The 16,635-nt window shown below is 39.7% G+C and overlaps 2 protein-coding genes across 7 annotated transcripts; one reads left to right on the top strand and one right to left on the bottom strand.

The window, feature by feature from the left end:
• Positions 1–528: 528 nt before the first annotated feature.
• Positions 529–10,300, bottom strand: bag6l (BCL2 associated athanogene 6, like). 4 transcript variants are annotated; one of them, XM_026995655.2, is made up of 25 exons: positions 10,203–10,300; positions 9,628–9,714; positions 9,214–9,331; positions 8,768–9,003; positions 8,256–8,327; positions 7,934–8,056; positions 7,651–7,820; positions 7,346–7,475; positions 7,039–7,242; positions 6,665–6,893; positions 6,331–6,384; positions 5,726–6,027; positions 5,534–5,612; positions 4,862–5,178; positions 4,418–4,694; positions 3,953–4,122; positions 3,668–3,721; positions 3,483–3,585; positions 3,030–3,154; positions 2,724–2,858; positions 2,547–2,615; positions 1,884–2,090; positions 1,667–1,774; positions 1,369–1,515; positions 529–1,256 (listed from the first exon to the last, which is right to left on the bottom strand). In XM_026995655.2, exons 2-25 carry the CDS (start codon positions 9,703–9,705, stop codon positions 1,161–1,163), a joined length of 3,603 nt encoding a protein of 1,200 aa, XP_026851456.2. In that variant the 5' UTR covers positions 9,706–9,714; positions 10,203–10,300; the 3' UTR covers positions 529–1,160. The 4 variants fall into 4 exon arrangements, with proteins under 4 accessions (XP_026851456.2, XP_026851457.2, XP_026851458.2 ...); XM_026995656.2 differs by having other exon boundaries at positions 7,346–7,472; XM_026995657.2 differs by having other exon boundaries at positions 8,274–8,327.
• Positions 10,301–11,141: 841 nt separating this feature from the next.
• Positions 11,142–16,322, top strand: tdp2b (tyrosyl-DNA phosphodiesterase 2b). Of its 3 annotated transcripts, none has more exons than XM_026995646.2 (7): positions 11,142–11,456; positions 11,565–11,734; positions 11,982–12,149; positions 12,611–12,702; positions 12,781–12,899; positions 13,079–13,249; positions 13,742–16,322. In XM_026995646.2, the coding sequence occupies exons 1-7, from the start codon at positions 11,319–11,321 to the stop codon at positions 14,015–14,017; spliced, it is 1,134 nt and encodes a 377-aa protein (XP_026851447.2). In that variant the 5' UTR covers positions 11,142–11,318; the 3' UTR covers positions 14,018–16,322. The 3 variants fall into 3 exon arrangements, with proteins under 3 accessions (XP_026851447.2, XP_026851449.2, XP_026851448.2); XM_026995648.2 differs by having other exon boundaries at positions 11,351–11,456; positions 11,593–11,734; XM_026995647.2 differs by having other exon boundaries at positions 11,351–11,476.
• The last annotated feature ends 313 nt before the right edge of the window (positions 16,323–16,635 follow it).

The following is a 16,635-nucleotide window of genomic DNA, read 5'->3' as shown; positions in this document are numbered from 1 at the left end:
ATGTGAAAGTATATGAAATGCAAAGTGCATTCTTAGATTATAAAGTATATAGACTGAGGATCATAATCTTGTTTCAGTGACAGAATGAGAAAACATAGCTCTTCTCTGTGGTTTCCCTGAGTGCATCACGCTGTTTGTGCTTTCTAAGAGCCTTACACAACTATTGCAGTTACAGGTAAGATAAATACTGTCATAACCCAAATTCAGGTTTGAAAATGTGTGAATAATAAAGTGTAAACACATTTACTACTTGGAATGTAAAATGTTATAATTATGATCACGAATAATACAGCAGAAAGGTACCTTGGTGCATTTGTCTTTTAGGGAACTGTGTTAAAGATCCACAAAATTCAATTTCACCCGATTTTGATTTCAGAATTTCAGTTTAGATGACACTCTCCTAATAAACAATGACATTATTGGCATCATGCCATTGATGTTCAAATACTGAGGTCAATTTTACAGATTGCCATAAACTATTATCCTATGAAATGTTAACTTGAAAAATGAGTTTCAGAGAGGTCGAAATAAAATAGGACATTTTTATTGCAGGACAGTCACAACCAACAAACATGAAGGATTTTAATTTATGAAAGAAAATTGGTAATCACAGATCCTAAGATATTGACTAAAGCACAGGGAGACAGTGTTGGAGAGAGACACATAGCAGTGAAGGTGAACGCTCATGATGGTGGACTGACTTACAAGCTCATCTATTTATCCTGATAAAAGAAACAAGATGGGCACATTTTTATTATAAAAAAATCATACTCAGACCATTTACTGGTCAATCTGTTTTGGAGAAAGTACATTTTTATTTCAAGTATGCATGGTAGTACTGCCGCTGCTTTTATTGCCACTAATACAAACAAATTACAGCAATATACATCTATATTACAACTGAAATGACATAGAAAGCCTTAAGGATATACACAAATCCAATAAAAGTGAAACTGGACACTAGGTATCTGGTCCCAAATACATGGTCTACTGAGAAGATTAGGAAGGGTTCACAATAAATGGTGTCTATTGCACATGAAGTGAAGAGTGAAAGGATCAGTCCCAATCACAGAATCCAGCTCATCTATTGTCTGTTTGAGTCCCTAATAGGTTGTGTGAACATCTGAATTGGTAGTCATGAGCAAAATTGATCTTTAAGGTTAGGAGTCATCTGAGAAAACCTTTTGCGTATTGGGGAAACGCTGAGAGTTGTAATCTGGGTCTTCATTAACTTTTTTCTTTAGATCACTCTTAACCTGAAAGGGACATAAAATAAAAGATTTTGTTCAGAGAGTCCAACTTTCATATGCACATTCTCATTTTGATTATTGATGTCAGGAACAATATTCAATTTACATCCATTATCACCTGTTGTGCATAGGCCTCTTGCAGCGCTGGTGTCTCTAGCTCCACCTGCAGGCTGTCTGGGGTAGTGACGGGCCGCACTCCTACTGTCCTGGCAGCACAACTCACGGCGTCAGAGAGAGAAAGGTGTGGTCCCTCGCCCTGAGCAGTCTTTAAAACATAGTGCAGACTGTTATGAGTATGGTACATAGAATTCACCCACACTCATGTCTCGAAGCAACATCTGTCTCAGAGGCTTAGTTTTCAGAAGGATTCCTTTCTACACTAAAATCAAAACTTGTATTGTATTGCAAAAACTAACCTTCCTCCTCTTTGCAGGCATTCCCTGAAGATAAGCATCAGACATCGGAGGCTGAGCTTTCATTTTCCGCTGAGACAACATGTCATGCCTAATGATGGGCACCCACTCCTGATAGAATTTATAGAAACACAAACATCATTCAGAAACATGTCAGATCTCAGCTTTCTATGAGAATCCTCTAAGTATGTAGTGAGAAAATCATGAGACAAAGTCTTACAGGAGGCACTGTAGCTGCCCACAGTTCCGCCTCTGTGCCTGACTCCTCCCTCCCAGCAGTAGATGGTGCTCGTGTCTCCCCTGACGATGACCTTTGAGGAGAAACATCTGCAGTTGGCTCTCCATTATCTATACTAGCACTCTCTCCAGACGATGACAAGGCTTCTTCAGCAGTGGTGGCATGGGCTGGAGACAAACCCTCTTCCATCTATAGGTCACAATAATGCATTACGTCATTCCTGCATTGTTCCATCTTGCACGAGGTATACTTAAGCTGCAATTGTGGAAAAAGGTCCACAGAAACACTGAATGTTTTCACTGAACACAGCTGAATTCAATAATATATAACACGTTTTCAAACAGTGCATTTTTGCAAGATACTGGTATCATACATTCTATGGTGTGGTAATATATGCAGGTTTGTAAGACAGCTTCTAGAGAATGGGTAGATGTACAAGGTAGCCAGTAAAAGAATGAAACCACAGCAATGTGACATAGCTTCAACTTGCATTTTCATGAAGATGCAAGCTGTTAACCTTCCATGGTAATTTATTTTGGCCTTTGCAATGAATGCAATTCATTTATCTGTAAGTCTGCTATATAAAGATACACAGTAGTAGTTACAAATAGCACATCTTATGACGGCTCTTATGCATATGCTTACCTGAACACTCTGGCTCTCAGTTTGTTGGACTGCTTGAGTGTCTGACTCCACTCTCACAGCAGTTTCAGACTATAAATAGAAAGAGGGAACAAATACATTCAGAAAAATATGTATGCAGAGCTAAATTTAGAAGTGGTTGTACAAGATCTGAAGAAGGCATTCATATGAGAAAATGACCTGTGTGTAGATTACATAATGCTGGATCTGGTTCTCTGTAACCGGGTTATGGTCTAGGATCACATGGAGTCTCATAGACATCATGCTGGTCAGCCAGTTTACTAGACTGGGGTTAACCTCTGCAGACATCCTCCTCTGAATGCACAAACAAAACACCCCCACAGGGCTTGTTAACTTCTGGGGTTTTTTTTTTCAGTTTAAAACGCGGCAATCCACATCAGAGAAATTACCTACTTGACTGCTAATGCTAATAAAGAAGAATTTGTTTCTCTTTAAGAGATTAGAGAGTGACGAGGGTGAACTAACAATGCGGTGGTTGATGACTGCAGTAAGAGCTCTTTGCTCTCCTCTTAAACAGTACAGGTTGAGAGCCAGACACTCAAACAGGCCCTGAGTGCACAGGAACAGCAAACGAGGACCAAAGGTGTGATCTGCAAATAGAGAAATTAGACACTTGAGCACACAATGCTGCACTATAATTTACAGAAAGTTAAGACAAAATAAACCACTTAATAGTGGATCAGACGTAAAAGAACCTCCACAATTCAGCCTCCTTCAGGAAAGCTATCCTGAGTGTGTTCATGCTTATGGTAACATTTTATTCTGAACAAACAAGTACACATACAGCTGTCTCTAAAAGGTGATATACAAAAACACAAAACACTGGTTTTGGCCTTTGCAATGCAACTCACTTTGCTCTCTGCCTGCTAAAAAGCAAATCAGACATTTGTGCATTGCTGTAGGTAGAGCAGTGGGTACCTGTACAGCGGAGTATGTGTGTGGCCATGTGTGTGAACTGCTGTCTGAGGAAGCACATGTTGGTTTGGATGATGTCCACCCCCTCTCGCACTGCAACTATGGACTGACACAGCAAGCAAACAAAATGTCAGGCTTTTGTTGGTTAAATGGTTTGAAATGGTAGTATGTGCATGTGTTAAACTTACAAAGCTCTCAGCGATATACTCTTCAAGTCCATTGATCAGATCTTCAGCAGCAGTCTAGAAGGGAACATTAAGATCCTCTGCTATTCAAACTGGTAACAATGTGTATGCTCCAGTGTATGTTCCATAATTGCAACAAATGAACTGATTCTGTATCTGTTTTTGACTCAAGCCTGGTAATAGTGGGGCTGGTATAGAAACTGACTTCCCAGAACAGCTAGAGAAATGGGATCATATGCTCTAGTTCAGTAATGGTGCATGGTGACTCGTCAGGGGTAGGAGGCTTACAGCAATGTTGGCGTCAGTAGGCTCTCGGCCCTGGAGATAGTGCTCCCTAAAGAAGGCTGAGAGTTCAGGCTGGATGCGACTCAGAGGCTGGGGATTCCCATGCAGCAACAACACCATGTCTACCATGGAGAAACTCTGACAGACCAAAGACAACAGGTCTCCAAAGAAACCTGACACAGAGACACAGTGAGTATGAGACTCATGTGAAACATTGGGTGTACCCTAAAACCAGACCGCTGGTTTTTACCCCAACCGAGCAGAATTACATCCAAAATGAATAATCACTTGTTTGAGAACTGAGATCAAATGATTTGACATTAAGTGTGCTTGTGCTAGGAACCAAAAACCAGGAGACAAAGCTGCTCTTTGTGGATAGGATTACACAACACTTCCCTAACCACCTTGATAGACTTAACGTAATGGAACTGACTGGAACTGACTTCAGTTTTAGCAGGAAGCACTCACCCACAGCATCCCCAGCCCCAGCAGTGAAGAGGTTACTGGTCTCAGAGAGTCTCTGGATGAACTGGGCAATGCTCTCACTGTTGCCCTGACCAGCACCCAGAGAGCCCATCATGGTGGAGAGCACACCCTGCACAATTCCCGTGAACAGCTCTGGGCTCAAAGAATCCCCTGTTCCACTTGGCAATTGCTGGGGGCTGACAGGCGATGCTGAAGGGGCAGGCGGGGCAGCAGGGGCAGATGTAGGCTGGTTCAGGGTAGAGAATACAGGTTCATTGGCCTGGAGAGAAAAAGAAAGAAAGAAAAAAGAAGGAAGGAACGAAAGAAAGAAAAAGAAAGAAAAATCAATACACACAAACAATAAGCTTTTTAAAAAATTGTAATAGTAAGTTGGATAGTTTTCCACATAGCATTTGTGCAAACCTATAGGAAAACAACAACACTGACCTGGATGAAATCAGACAAGCCTTGGATAAAGGCAGGGACACCAGGCACAGTCACTGTGATTGATGGAGTGCCACCAGGGACGCCCCCACCCGCTCCAGCGGCTCCTCCCAAGAGGGAGCCAAACAGCTGGGGCAAACTTCCTTCCGGGCCCCCCTCCTGAGACTGGCCTACAGAAGCTGTGCTGGTTGTACGAGTGGTTGTCTGACCAGATGTGTTGGCTGAGGGGGGAGGAGCAGTTGCAAAGGATGGTGAAGAGGAAGATGAAGAGGTAGAAAAAGAGAATGAGTGGGATGAAGAGGTAGTTGAAGTCTGAACACCTGGGAAGGAAACAGGTTTAGTTTAGTTGACAGTCGGTTAAAATCTGCTACAATTTGAATCAAATAAGTCAGTCATCAAATGTTCAACAAAGGAGGCTCAGTTAGTAGAGGTAAAAGAAACTGTCAGGGTTGACTACAGTTTTGGGCTCATTTGCACTTCTGATCATAGCAGAAAGTGATATCTCTCAGTCTTTAATTCAATACTTTTCAGATTTATGGATTTTCATAATGTGAACATTGTTTAAAACAGACCATAAATGCATAGGAATTATAAGCAATATATTGGGCCAGCGATGAGGTGTGTCAAGAGCTGTAGAGGAAGCCAGGCAGGAGCTACCCATATAGTGCATCTTACCTGTGTGCATCGGCATCAGAATCTGCCCCACCAAGCCACTCATCATCTGAGTGAGAGGAGAGGGTGCCAGAGGATTGCCCTATAGAGAATTAAGAATGTTCAGGAAAATTACATACCATGAGACAGGGGAAAAAATATTATAGACAAAATATTTACAAATCACGTCAAAAAAGTGAAAAGGTTCGCACACACCTGCCCAGGCTGGTGGCTGCCTGTAGGGGGCACTGCTGCACGCAGGTTGATGGTAGTACCTCTGGTGCCTGCTGGCTGAGGAATGTGTGGGGAGAAGGATGGTCGAGTGATGACCACCCTGGCCTGAGTAGGATGAGGAGCAGCTTGGCCTTCTCCACTCTGGGCAGCTGGAACTGGAACACGTGGCTGGTGTGAGGCTGCTGAGGCTGCAGTAGCCATGGCAGCAGCTTGCTGAGAGATCTGGTGCACAATGGCTTGCATGAACTCTGGAGGCAAGCCTGGGATTTGGATAGGTGGAGTTCCTTTGGAGAAAAGAAGAGACAAGTAAAAAAAAATACTGATAAAACAGAGAATCTACTGATAGACAAAATCCAAGTGAAATTACTGTTGCTGGGGGGGACAGGACACTTCTTTATATGAACTATAAAGAAAACTACACTATCTAAACCCAACACCTATAGCCAACAATAGCAATATAAAGGGTTACGTGGAAATAAACAATAGTGGATTCCTGATATCATAGTCCCCATGAACTGCTGCAAGAAATCTCTTAAGGTCAAAATGTCTGCAGCTGGTTTACACTATGAAAAGTAGTGGACACTGACCGGTCTGTCCAGCAGCATTGGCATTCTGTTGGGCCTGAGCTCCACTGCCTGAATCTGTTGCACAAAAATGCACAGATCAGTGGCTAGCATTATACTACTGCCCCAATCAATCCAGGTCTGAGAGCACTGGCCAACCTCATGGAGGGATTCCGCTCAATCTATGCATATAACAGCACCCAAATAAAGTTAAAAAAAAATTACAGACAATTTTACCAATAGTGAAATGAGACTGTATTTGTTAACCAGAGATTATGACAGACCAGGAAAGAACAGTTGAACTCCAATACAGTGCTAAAAAACAGAGCGGTTCACAAAGCAATTAGTAGAAACATACCATCCAGGTTCATCTGCATCACCACCACTGGCTCCATGGTCTGATGGGTGATTCTGATCACCCGAGGAGTCCCCTGACCAGGCTGCTGATTGGCTCCATTAGATAGAGGAGGTGGTTCCTGTGTCTGACTCTGTACCTCTGATTGGCCAGAGGGTTGAGATGTTGGTGGCTGACTTTCACTTGGCTGTCTGCCATTAGAGGTCATGGTAACAGTTGTGCCAATGTTCATCTGCAAAGAACAATGACACAAATAACATACAGTTGAAAAAAATAGACATTTTGCATACTTAAAAAAATATCTTGGATTAAGAGGTTTCTAAACAATCCTACTTGTAACAGCACAGCAAAAAAGGTAATCTGCTTTGGTAGCTCACCGGTATTGGTATGTGGGGCAGTCCACTCTGCAGCAAAACAGGGGAAGTATAGTGGGAAATAGGCCGAACCACATGCAGGTGGCGGGGAGGCTGGGCAGCCAAATTGCATCGAAGATCACTCAAAGCAACCAATGTGTTGCCTAGGAGATGAAGGGATTCTCCAACCATATTGAGAATGCGCTGATTTTCCTCACGCTCTTGTGTCTATCAACAGAAATGAGCTACTGTTTCTATGACAAATCTAATGTAAAATTGCACTCCTGTATTTTAAACAGAAATGTTTTAAGGGTTGAAATTTAACCCATACATTATTATTGTAATCAGCTGAAGCAGCTGCTCCCAGTATGGAGTGGGTTCTTTCCATAAAAGGGCGAAGTCTCTCCTCCACCCTCCGCACCTCTGAGAGAACCCCCACTAGCTCCAATGGGCAAGGACTACTGAAACAAATTAAGAGAGACACTTTACAGCTCTGCCATACAGTTTTGGCTGTGCACATGAATATTCTATTCTATAATGCAACACATTTAAAATGATACTAAATGACCAATAATAAGAAAAAGGCCAAAGAAGACAGACTAACACAGATCACCAAAGACAGAGGGATTCTCTTACTTTGATCCAGAGTGAGGAGGTCCCTCTGTCTGTGTTGATGCAGAGGACGAAGTGGGGGCTGAAGGTGGTGGTGGAGAGGTGTCCATGGGTTGCTCAGATGAGGAAGAAGGTGTAGAAGGTGGCTCTGGAGCAGCAGGTGCCTGAAGGGTAGATGCTGCATGTGGATGACCCTAAAATTAAAATAATAAATGCACTTTAACTGAATCCACAATACCTCAAAGAAATACACATAACCCAACTAGTTCTAATTATTCTGTTGTAAGCTGTCAGGGGAAGACCCTACCTCCAGTCTGTGAATCAAAGACTGAGTCTCTCGCAACAGATTTTCAGCCAACTGGAGCCTTATCCTTGGTTCACTGTGCATTGTTTGGTCCAAGTTTATATGCACATCCACAGATCCATTGCTCTGAAGTTGAGAAAATGAACAGCACACAAGTGTTAAAACTCTAGTCATGATCTGCAGAAATATGCTGTGGATACCCCAGAATTTACTCCAGGTTTACTAAGATAAGCATGTACATGAAAGACTTTACTGGTAAAGCATCTATTGCTGCAGTACAAAAGAAACATACTGATAGTTCTATTCAGTTTCTAATGCTGCTTACTCCAGTGCTGGTACTAACTCTGGCATTACGCCCCGTCTCCCCAACACCAGCCATCATCTGCTGCACAGACATCTAGTGGACAACAGATACATTTTTTATTATATTTTCAGAATACCTGTCACATATCTATTTTTCCTCCCCTTTCCATGCCAATACCTAGTACTAGCTAGCACAGTTCTGAGCTCTATAATCAGCAATAACAACCAAACCAGAACCTTCTACACAATAAGGTAGTTCTCACTGCCTGTCGATTCTTATTCACAAAACATAGATGGGTAGGCTAAATGCTAAGGATGCATCTCTTTGAATAGAGGGATGTTGGAGAAATCATAGGACTGAAGACAGAGGTTGGATTCTTTCAGTGGCAAAGTCTGGCAAAGGTTATTAAGAACTTTAGAGTAGATTACAACAGCTTCAATCACATTCAAAGCTGTATCAGAAAACAGGCTTATTCAATCACTAACAAACTCTCTTAACTGAATTTAACCTGAGAATCTACACGCTGTGGTAACCTGTATCTGCTGGGGGTCCATGATGTTAACAGGGAGGTTAAAGGTTCCCAGCATGACGTAGCTATTGCCATTGCGGTCATGTGGAGTTCCCTGGGAGGTGGAGGTTGAGGAGTGAGAAGAGCTGGAGCCTCCATCTGGTCCACCAGATGAGCTAGGCACCGCACCTCCCCCACCTCCAGACTGTGTAGTCTGCGGGGGAGCCCGCTCAACAAGATGAATAACCTTTCCATCAACATCTAAGAACAAGCAAAGCAGACAACAGGAAAACAAAATGTGAGTCACAAACCTCTTATTTGATATTGTTTGTGCATGAATATTCAACGTGACCAGAGATCCTGAGGACTACACTTCAAATCCATGGTTTGTAGACTACATCTTAATACCTGACCAAAAACACAGGATAACAGCAGCTGCACCTATGTTTCTATGTATTCAGGAACACTTACTATATTCTGTCAGAGTCCTCTCATCCTGCAGCACCCTGCCCTGGTATATCAGCCTTTGCTTATCCACTGGAATCTCAACTGAGGAAGCAATATGCTCTTTAAAATTTTTCACTGTCCACTGAGAAAAGGAAAGAGATTATCAATTGGTCAGTCAGAATATTAAAAACTAGCCTACACTAATATTAAATTATACCCTGACAAGCACAAAATGCATCAATGTTTCTGGAGTTTGAGCTTTGCTGCATCACAGTTTACATCAGTTTACATTACTGCATAGTTAATACACTAATGGAAAATATTAATTACTGTTTATAATATTAGAGTTACGTGAAAGCAAGTGTTACAGCAATGGTTATTATTAGGTGAAGTCACCGAAAGCCACTCTTCTGACACAGATATTAATGATTACTTTACCTCTCCCCGGACAGTGTAGCTCCTACTCTGAGAGTCTAGAGTTTTAACAGTAACCTCAACAGTTCCCGGCTCCTCCATGGACCCGTACTGCGAGGAAAACCGTGTATAAATGTAGTAGATAGCTACTTGTTCTAGCTAAGATGAAAATATGGTGGTGATTGAAGAATACAAGATTATCCCATTGCTGTATTACATAAAATGGGTACAGTTAACCTACATATGCACACCATTCAGATTTTAGCATTGCTTCCTGAATTGATGACAGCGAACATTAGTAAACAGTATTCACAGTAAATGAACTCCATCAACCTACTAAAATACTTAGCTGGTATTAGCTATCTCGCTAGATAGCGGTAGATAGCCATCAGATTTGAATAGCAAGCAGCTAGCTAGTAGCTACCTAGTCAGCTACCTTAGACACATTAAGAGACATTAAGCTCGCTAAAATAGCTAGGTTAGCGAGCCTAGCTAAAACAGCCGTTTATTAACTAAATTTGATAAGTGTAATCTAGCCGTTTATTATATGAAGACAACAAAACACATTCGCTACAAAACGACCTAGATTGATAAATTACCTTGTTTTCCTCTTCTAATATGGGACGTTAGCGACGAGAGATCTTAATCCCGAGTTATTTGATGGCAGCTAACGGGATACAACCAGCTAGCTAGCTAATCCTACACAGTTCCGCATACCGTCCACTACCGCGATGTTTTTACGTAGACGCGTGATCTACAAATATTGCACAACAACAACTTCTTCACGTAATGACGTGAAGATCAGCGAATTTGACAAAACGTAGTTTAGCTAATATTTTGTTTTTAGTCTTTTTTAAAAAAGAAAATTAAACAATGTTATATCAAAGAAGGTACATATTATTCACAAAAGCGCCCTATTTCTTAAATATAGTGATAATGTTTTCACATCACAGAATTATTTATGAAACTATCAAATGCTATATACTAGGGGATAATTCAAGTATGGTTTGTTATTTTCATTCCATATTTACATGTTTTACTATTTCAGAACATTAAATGATATTACAAAGGGCCATGATAAATGACCCAATAACTCGGTTATTGTTGTTATACACATACGTATGTGTACACACACACACACACACACACACACACACACACACACACACACACACACACACACACACACATATATATATATATATATATATATATATATATATATATATATATATATATATATATATATATATATATATATATATATAATGATTATTATTATTATTATTATTATTATTATTATTATTATTATTATTATTATTATTATTATTATTATTTTGTGTGTGTTTGTAATGCGAAATGCACAACATTAGTATAAAATATATAAATGTTGCGTTGAGATGAACCGGATGTCACCAGACTTGCACTGGAACTGCGAGAAATCTTCCAACAATCTTCGAACGCAATCCCGGTGATGCTTTAAGATTGATGTATTTTATGTGATAGCTAGTTCGGCTTTTAAGAGATTTTGCTGTGCCTTATAAAGAATTCGTATGTCGGTATATACTGAAACCTTTCTCCAAATACCGGTCCCCCCCAAAAAGTGTAAGAAGGGTAGGTTTCTACCCGGACCGTTGTTACTTTCACACCAGGTCAAAAATGTCCCGCCGTATAGAGATACTCGGAGAAATAGAAACTGAATAGGACGCTCTGTAATGTCAGATAAAGAAGTAACGCTAATGGAAAACTTAGAGGAGACGAGGCTGCGTCTGTGCGAGAAATTCGCTAATGTCACTGAGTCGGATAGCGCTGTGGCTCAATGTTACCTCGCTGAAAATGAATGGGATATGGAGGTTGGTTACGTTTGCTAAAGGTAGCAAGCTCATTGTCTTACAATCATTTATGCATTTAGGCCTGAATAAACGTGAGTTCGACCTTTGTGCCCCTACTCCTTTTTTTAGAGAGCATTGAACTCTTTCTTCGAAGCAGATATGGAATCAGTTTTTGACGCTGAGGACACAGAGGAGATAAAAAACAATAGACCTTTGAATAAGAGAAAGAAGACAGACCTTCTAGAGAAGGCTCATTCTCCTGAAACAAAAAGGAGGATGATCTCTGAAAAAGTGGACTGGTAATATATAGTTAATTCTGCGTCAGTCGACCCTAATATATATGCTATTTTTGCACTGATCATGAACGTTTTGACTCACTATTTCTAGCATTCATTGTCATTCATTGACACACTCCAGTCATTGTCATGTGCTCAAGTGTGGTTTTAGCTCAGCTTTTAAGTTTCTACTGAACAAGAAAGATGATTTGAAATCATTACCATCATATTTCTCTGGATTAAATTTGACTGGTTCATTTTGCAATTCTAGTATTGACCTGACTGAGGATGAGCCTGCTTGCACTAGCAGCACCAGTTCAAAAGGCAGTGAGGTGGAGGAAGGTGACCGCAAGCTTTCACTTGTCTCCTGGAATGTGGATGGACTGGATACATTAAGTCTTGTGGAACGTGCAAGAGGCCTGTGTTCTTATCTGACACTGTGAGTTGAATTTGATGCTATATTGTAAGCAAAATGGACAAAATGCTATATTGTGAGTGTATTGGTACGTACTGTGGTTGCAATATATATTCATATACTAACATACTAATACAGGGGAACCTCTGATGTGCCATAGGTAAAGACTGGCCTGTATTATTTTGACCAGAATGATTTATGCTTCTTGGATTATTTAAGTGTTGTATTTCATGAAAACATGCTTAGAACACACACCTTAAATGAGATTGTTCAGGATGCCCACAGCACAAATAAAAAGTGGTTGTGTTTGTATAGAGGGCTCACTGGATATTCAGCCTGCTGCAGTATTTATACTGCAAATTGTCCAACAAATCACAATATTGCATCTATTGGAATGCCATTATTGCATTAATGATTAACAAATGATATTTTGCAGCTACATTTTGTATTCATTATAAATAGCTTTGCTTTGGCCTCTCTTGCAGATACACGCCAGATGTGGTATTCCTTCAAGAACTCATCCCTTCATATGCTCAATATATTAAGAAACGTGCTGTCAGCTATGTGTTTGTTGAAGGTAAGAAATGTCTGATCTTAATGTAGTATGCTTTGAAGTGTGTTTTGATGCAAGTATTTTTTTCTGTTATCCTTAAAGGAAATGAAGATGGATACTTCACTGGCATGTTGCTGAAAAAATCAAGAGTAAAACTACACAAACATGAAATAATTTCTTACCCAACAACACAGATGATGAGAAATCTTTTATGTGCCCAGGTAAGGGTTTGTCCAAACACTATTTATAATGTAGAGCCTAAACAGTGTCAAAGCATGAAATGTTTTGAACTTCACTCGTGCAAGTAAATGGGTCCACAAGAACTTTATCTAATCAGTCAATCAAAAATCAATCAGTGATTTGATTTGTCTGCATCTAAACATGATTCTGTATCACACAGGTAACTTTCTTTGGTCAGGAACTGTATTTGATGACATCACATTTGGAGAGCTGTAAAGATCAGGCTGCAGAGAGAATGAAACAATTGAAGGTGGTCCTTCAGAACATAAAAGAGGTGCCAGATAACACGACTGTCATCTTTGGAGGGGACACCAATCTGAGAGACCCTGAAGTAATTTTCTACTTTTAATGAAACATTTCCTGATACCGATAAGTTCTTTACTTTTTTCCTTTTTTTGACTAAAGCATGTATTAAAAAGATGGAATTCATAATATTCAAAATTCACATTAGCAAGGCCTTGGAATTGTGCATGATATATAGGTTCTGAAAGACACAAGGGTCATTCAATAAGACAGAGACCCAAGTTAGAAAAGAAAGCCCTGAGCAGAAATATTGAGCAAGAATGTAAAGTTTTTGGAGTGAGCTAATCAAAGTCCAGAGGCCAGTTGTTTGTAAAACTGGTGAACATTTAAAACTAAAGTTGAGTTCATTAAATATTTTTATGGCCTTTTATGCAACTGAAGTGTCACCATAAATGTCATAATTTGCTACAGCTTGTGCTAGGCTTAATTGGTGACTGAAAAGCTGCACCATACATCTATAGTTACTTGTTACTATGTTTTATTCTGAGTTATTCTGTTACTATGTTTTATGTCTGAGCAGGTGGCAAAGGTGGGAGGTCTACCTTCTGGTGTTACTGACGTGTGGGAGGAGCTAGGGAAACCGGAACATTGCAGATATACATGGGACACCAAAATGAACAGCAATAAGGGTGTATCTTATGTTAGTAGGTGTCGCTTTGACCGTATCTACCTGAGGCCTGCAACAACAGGGCCTCGAATGTCTCCTGAACACATGACATTGATTGGAATGGAGAAATTGGACTGTGGTCGCTACACAAGTGATCACTGGGGAATCTACTGCACTTTTACACCTTGATGTTTGAAAGGATGGTGTCTTAACTGGCAGTCTTTAATATTTTAAGAGCTTTTGCACAAGAATTATGAATGAAAGAATATTATTTCAGTTTGGCTATTAGAGGCTGCATCTTTTATTTAATTAATATTCTGAAGATTTAGGGGTTGAGTCACAGTTTGGCTGTTTGTTCCTTCTGGTTTTGTCACAAAATTGACTGTGTCAAATTTGATGGAGATTAGCAGGGTCAAAACTGGTAAGTTTCTTAAGACACAAGTAAAATAATGTAGTAGGCATATTAAAGGGTGAGCCTTAAACTGCTGAGATTGTCATTCTTTAGTTGGTCTTGACAGTTTTGATATTTTTATCTTTTCCTGTAAATGCTTTTTTTTTAAATTCATGAGTATATGACTACATAAAACCTTAAATAAAGTAAGTAAATATTCAATTTACTAAAGCCTTACTTTAGAAGTTTTTCTTATTTCTAATCTAATTTCTAAAGCACTTTACATTTTGAGTCCAAAATATCATAGTGTTAACACTAATATTAAATGAGTAATGTTTATTAATGGTATTAAATCACACGTTACTGGAATAATATTACTTTGTCATGGCTGCACAATATATTCTTAATTATCATGCATGAAATTAAGAAAATTTCATTTTAGCATGAAAATATTTAAAATGCTGTCGTTTACAATACTGAATAGGCAACAGGCTACAATGTGCTAAAGAGCCAACTAACAAATTCTAAAATTTTATTTGAAAAATGCTTTGAGCATTTGACATTTCTCAGACCCTCAAGGTGAGTGTTTTTTTCTTGTGATTAATTGTCATTCACATGATTAAAATGTAAATAATATAAGCTTAAGTGAAATTAATGTGGACCAGTTTTTGTCATAACACTCAGTTACCAAATCCTGTACACCTGTCTAGTAGCATGTTGCGCCTTGTTTAACCTTTGGAACAGCATGCGTTTGCCCATGCATGGATTCTGGCATGCATTGTGCAAGACTGATTATATTGCAAAGTTGATGCAAATTGGATAACTGAACAACTGAACAGTTGTTGATGGGGTTGAGGTCTGTGGACTGTACATGTCATTGAACCAATGAAAACTTGTTCTATGTGATTCTAGGGATTAACAGTAGCCCTGCTATACTTTAATGCTTTAAGAGATCAGAAATTGTAGTCAATAGCCATAGTTCAGTTTTATTTAATTCAGTTTTATTGCGCTTTTAGCAAAGGCTTTAACAGCTTTACAGGACTCACGGTGTAACCCCCTAATGAGCAAGTCAAAGGTGACAGTGGCAGGAAAAATTCAATAAAAAAATACTTTTCCTTAAATTCTTTTCTAGTGCCTTCTATTAAGGAGGACCCAGACTCAAAAGGGAAACTATTCTTAGACAAAGGATAGCAACAATCATAAATAATTGATAACATGTAGGTAATGTGTAGATAGAAACAGATTAAGCAACTCAGCAAACTCTTATAGCCTGGTATCCAGGTACTCAGTCTGCTAATTTGCACATAAATATTGTTCATGACAACGAAGCATGTCAGAGGTGAAGGGACTGTGACTATTGTGTCATATTGGGCAAGTTCAGGAGCAGGAATTAGTCAGGCAGCCCAGAGGACAGAGGGAACAGTCCCAGTAGAAGCACACTGCAGTGCTGCACCAGCAATATATAATGCAATAGGAGCACATGTACAGTACAGCACAGACATAACAAATGCACTGAATGTGCTGAAGTTCCCACATGACACATATAGATATAAGTAATCGATGCATAACTTAATAGACAGCCAGCATAAATTGAATACAGTCAGGGAAATAACGTCAACATGGCCAGTCTCTTTTTATGTACTTTGTGATGTCTCCTTGTACCTAGCTGATTTTAAAGTAGCTATCAACCAGTGAAGATTGTGGCAAGTAGCTTGGCTAAGATAGACTTGTAACTCTGTAACCTGGAGACTAATCAGACATTAAAAAGGTGACTTGTATTAACTTTTATATCTTAACTAGACTAAATATCTTAAAACTAGACTTTTATATCTTAACTAGACTAAATCGTCATTACATCTTCATCTTACTGCCTTATGTTCTGTGTAATAACACTAGATAATAGATCCAAAGTACTGCCTTGGGAATAATTAATTTATTGCCCTTCTAGACACCATACCAGTCCTTGTACAAAAGTCCAACTTTGTGATTTATGGCCCTTTCCTGTCTGTTCATTTTGTCATATGAAAACCACATCAACATCTGGAGAAGGTTTGGTGGTGCTCTCAATCAGTTCATTTACATCTCACCTACCGGACTTCACAAACTCAGCTTCTCTCATATTCTTCTTCTCATATTATCTCAATCTTTTATCTCATACATCCACAAATCAAGCATCTGAAATGTGTTTCACAATTCCTGTCCGCAGATCCCAAAGATCTCCTCGACGCTATCATAGACATTGCAATCTCAGAAACCTCACTGACTCACAACGCTTGGCACCATCACATATCGTGCTGGCAGGAGGGCTCTGGAACTGCCAATCTGCTGTCCAGAAGGCTGACTTCATCTCAGCATTAGCATCCCTCCACTTCCTACACTTCCTGGCTCTAACAGAAACATAGATCACCCCTGAGAA

Source organism: Electrophorus electricus, chromosome 8 (genome assembly GCF_013358815.1).
Source record: "Electrophorus electricus isolate fEleEle1 chromosome 8, fEleEle1.pri, whole genome shotgun sequence".
NCBI lineage: Eukaryota > Metazoa > Chordata > Actinopteri > Gymnotiformes > Gymnotidae > Electrophorus > Electrophorus electricus.
Note: the sequence above shows the minus strand (reverse complement) of the source record. Positions and strands in the feature narration are given on the sequence as shown.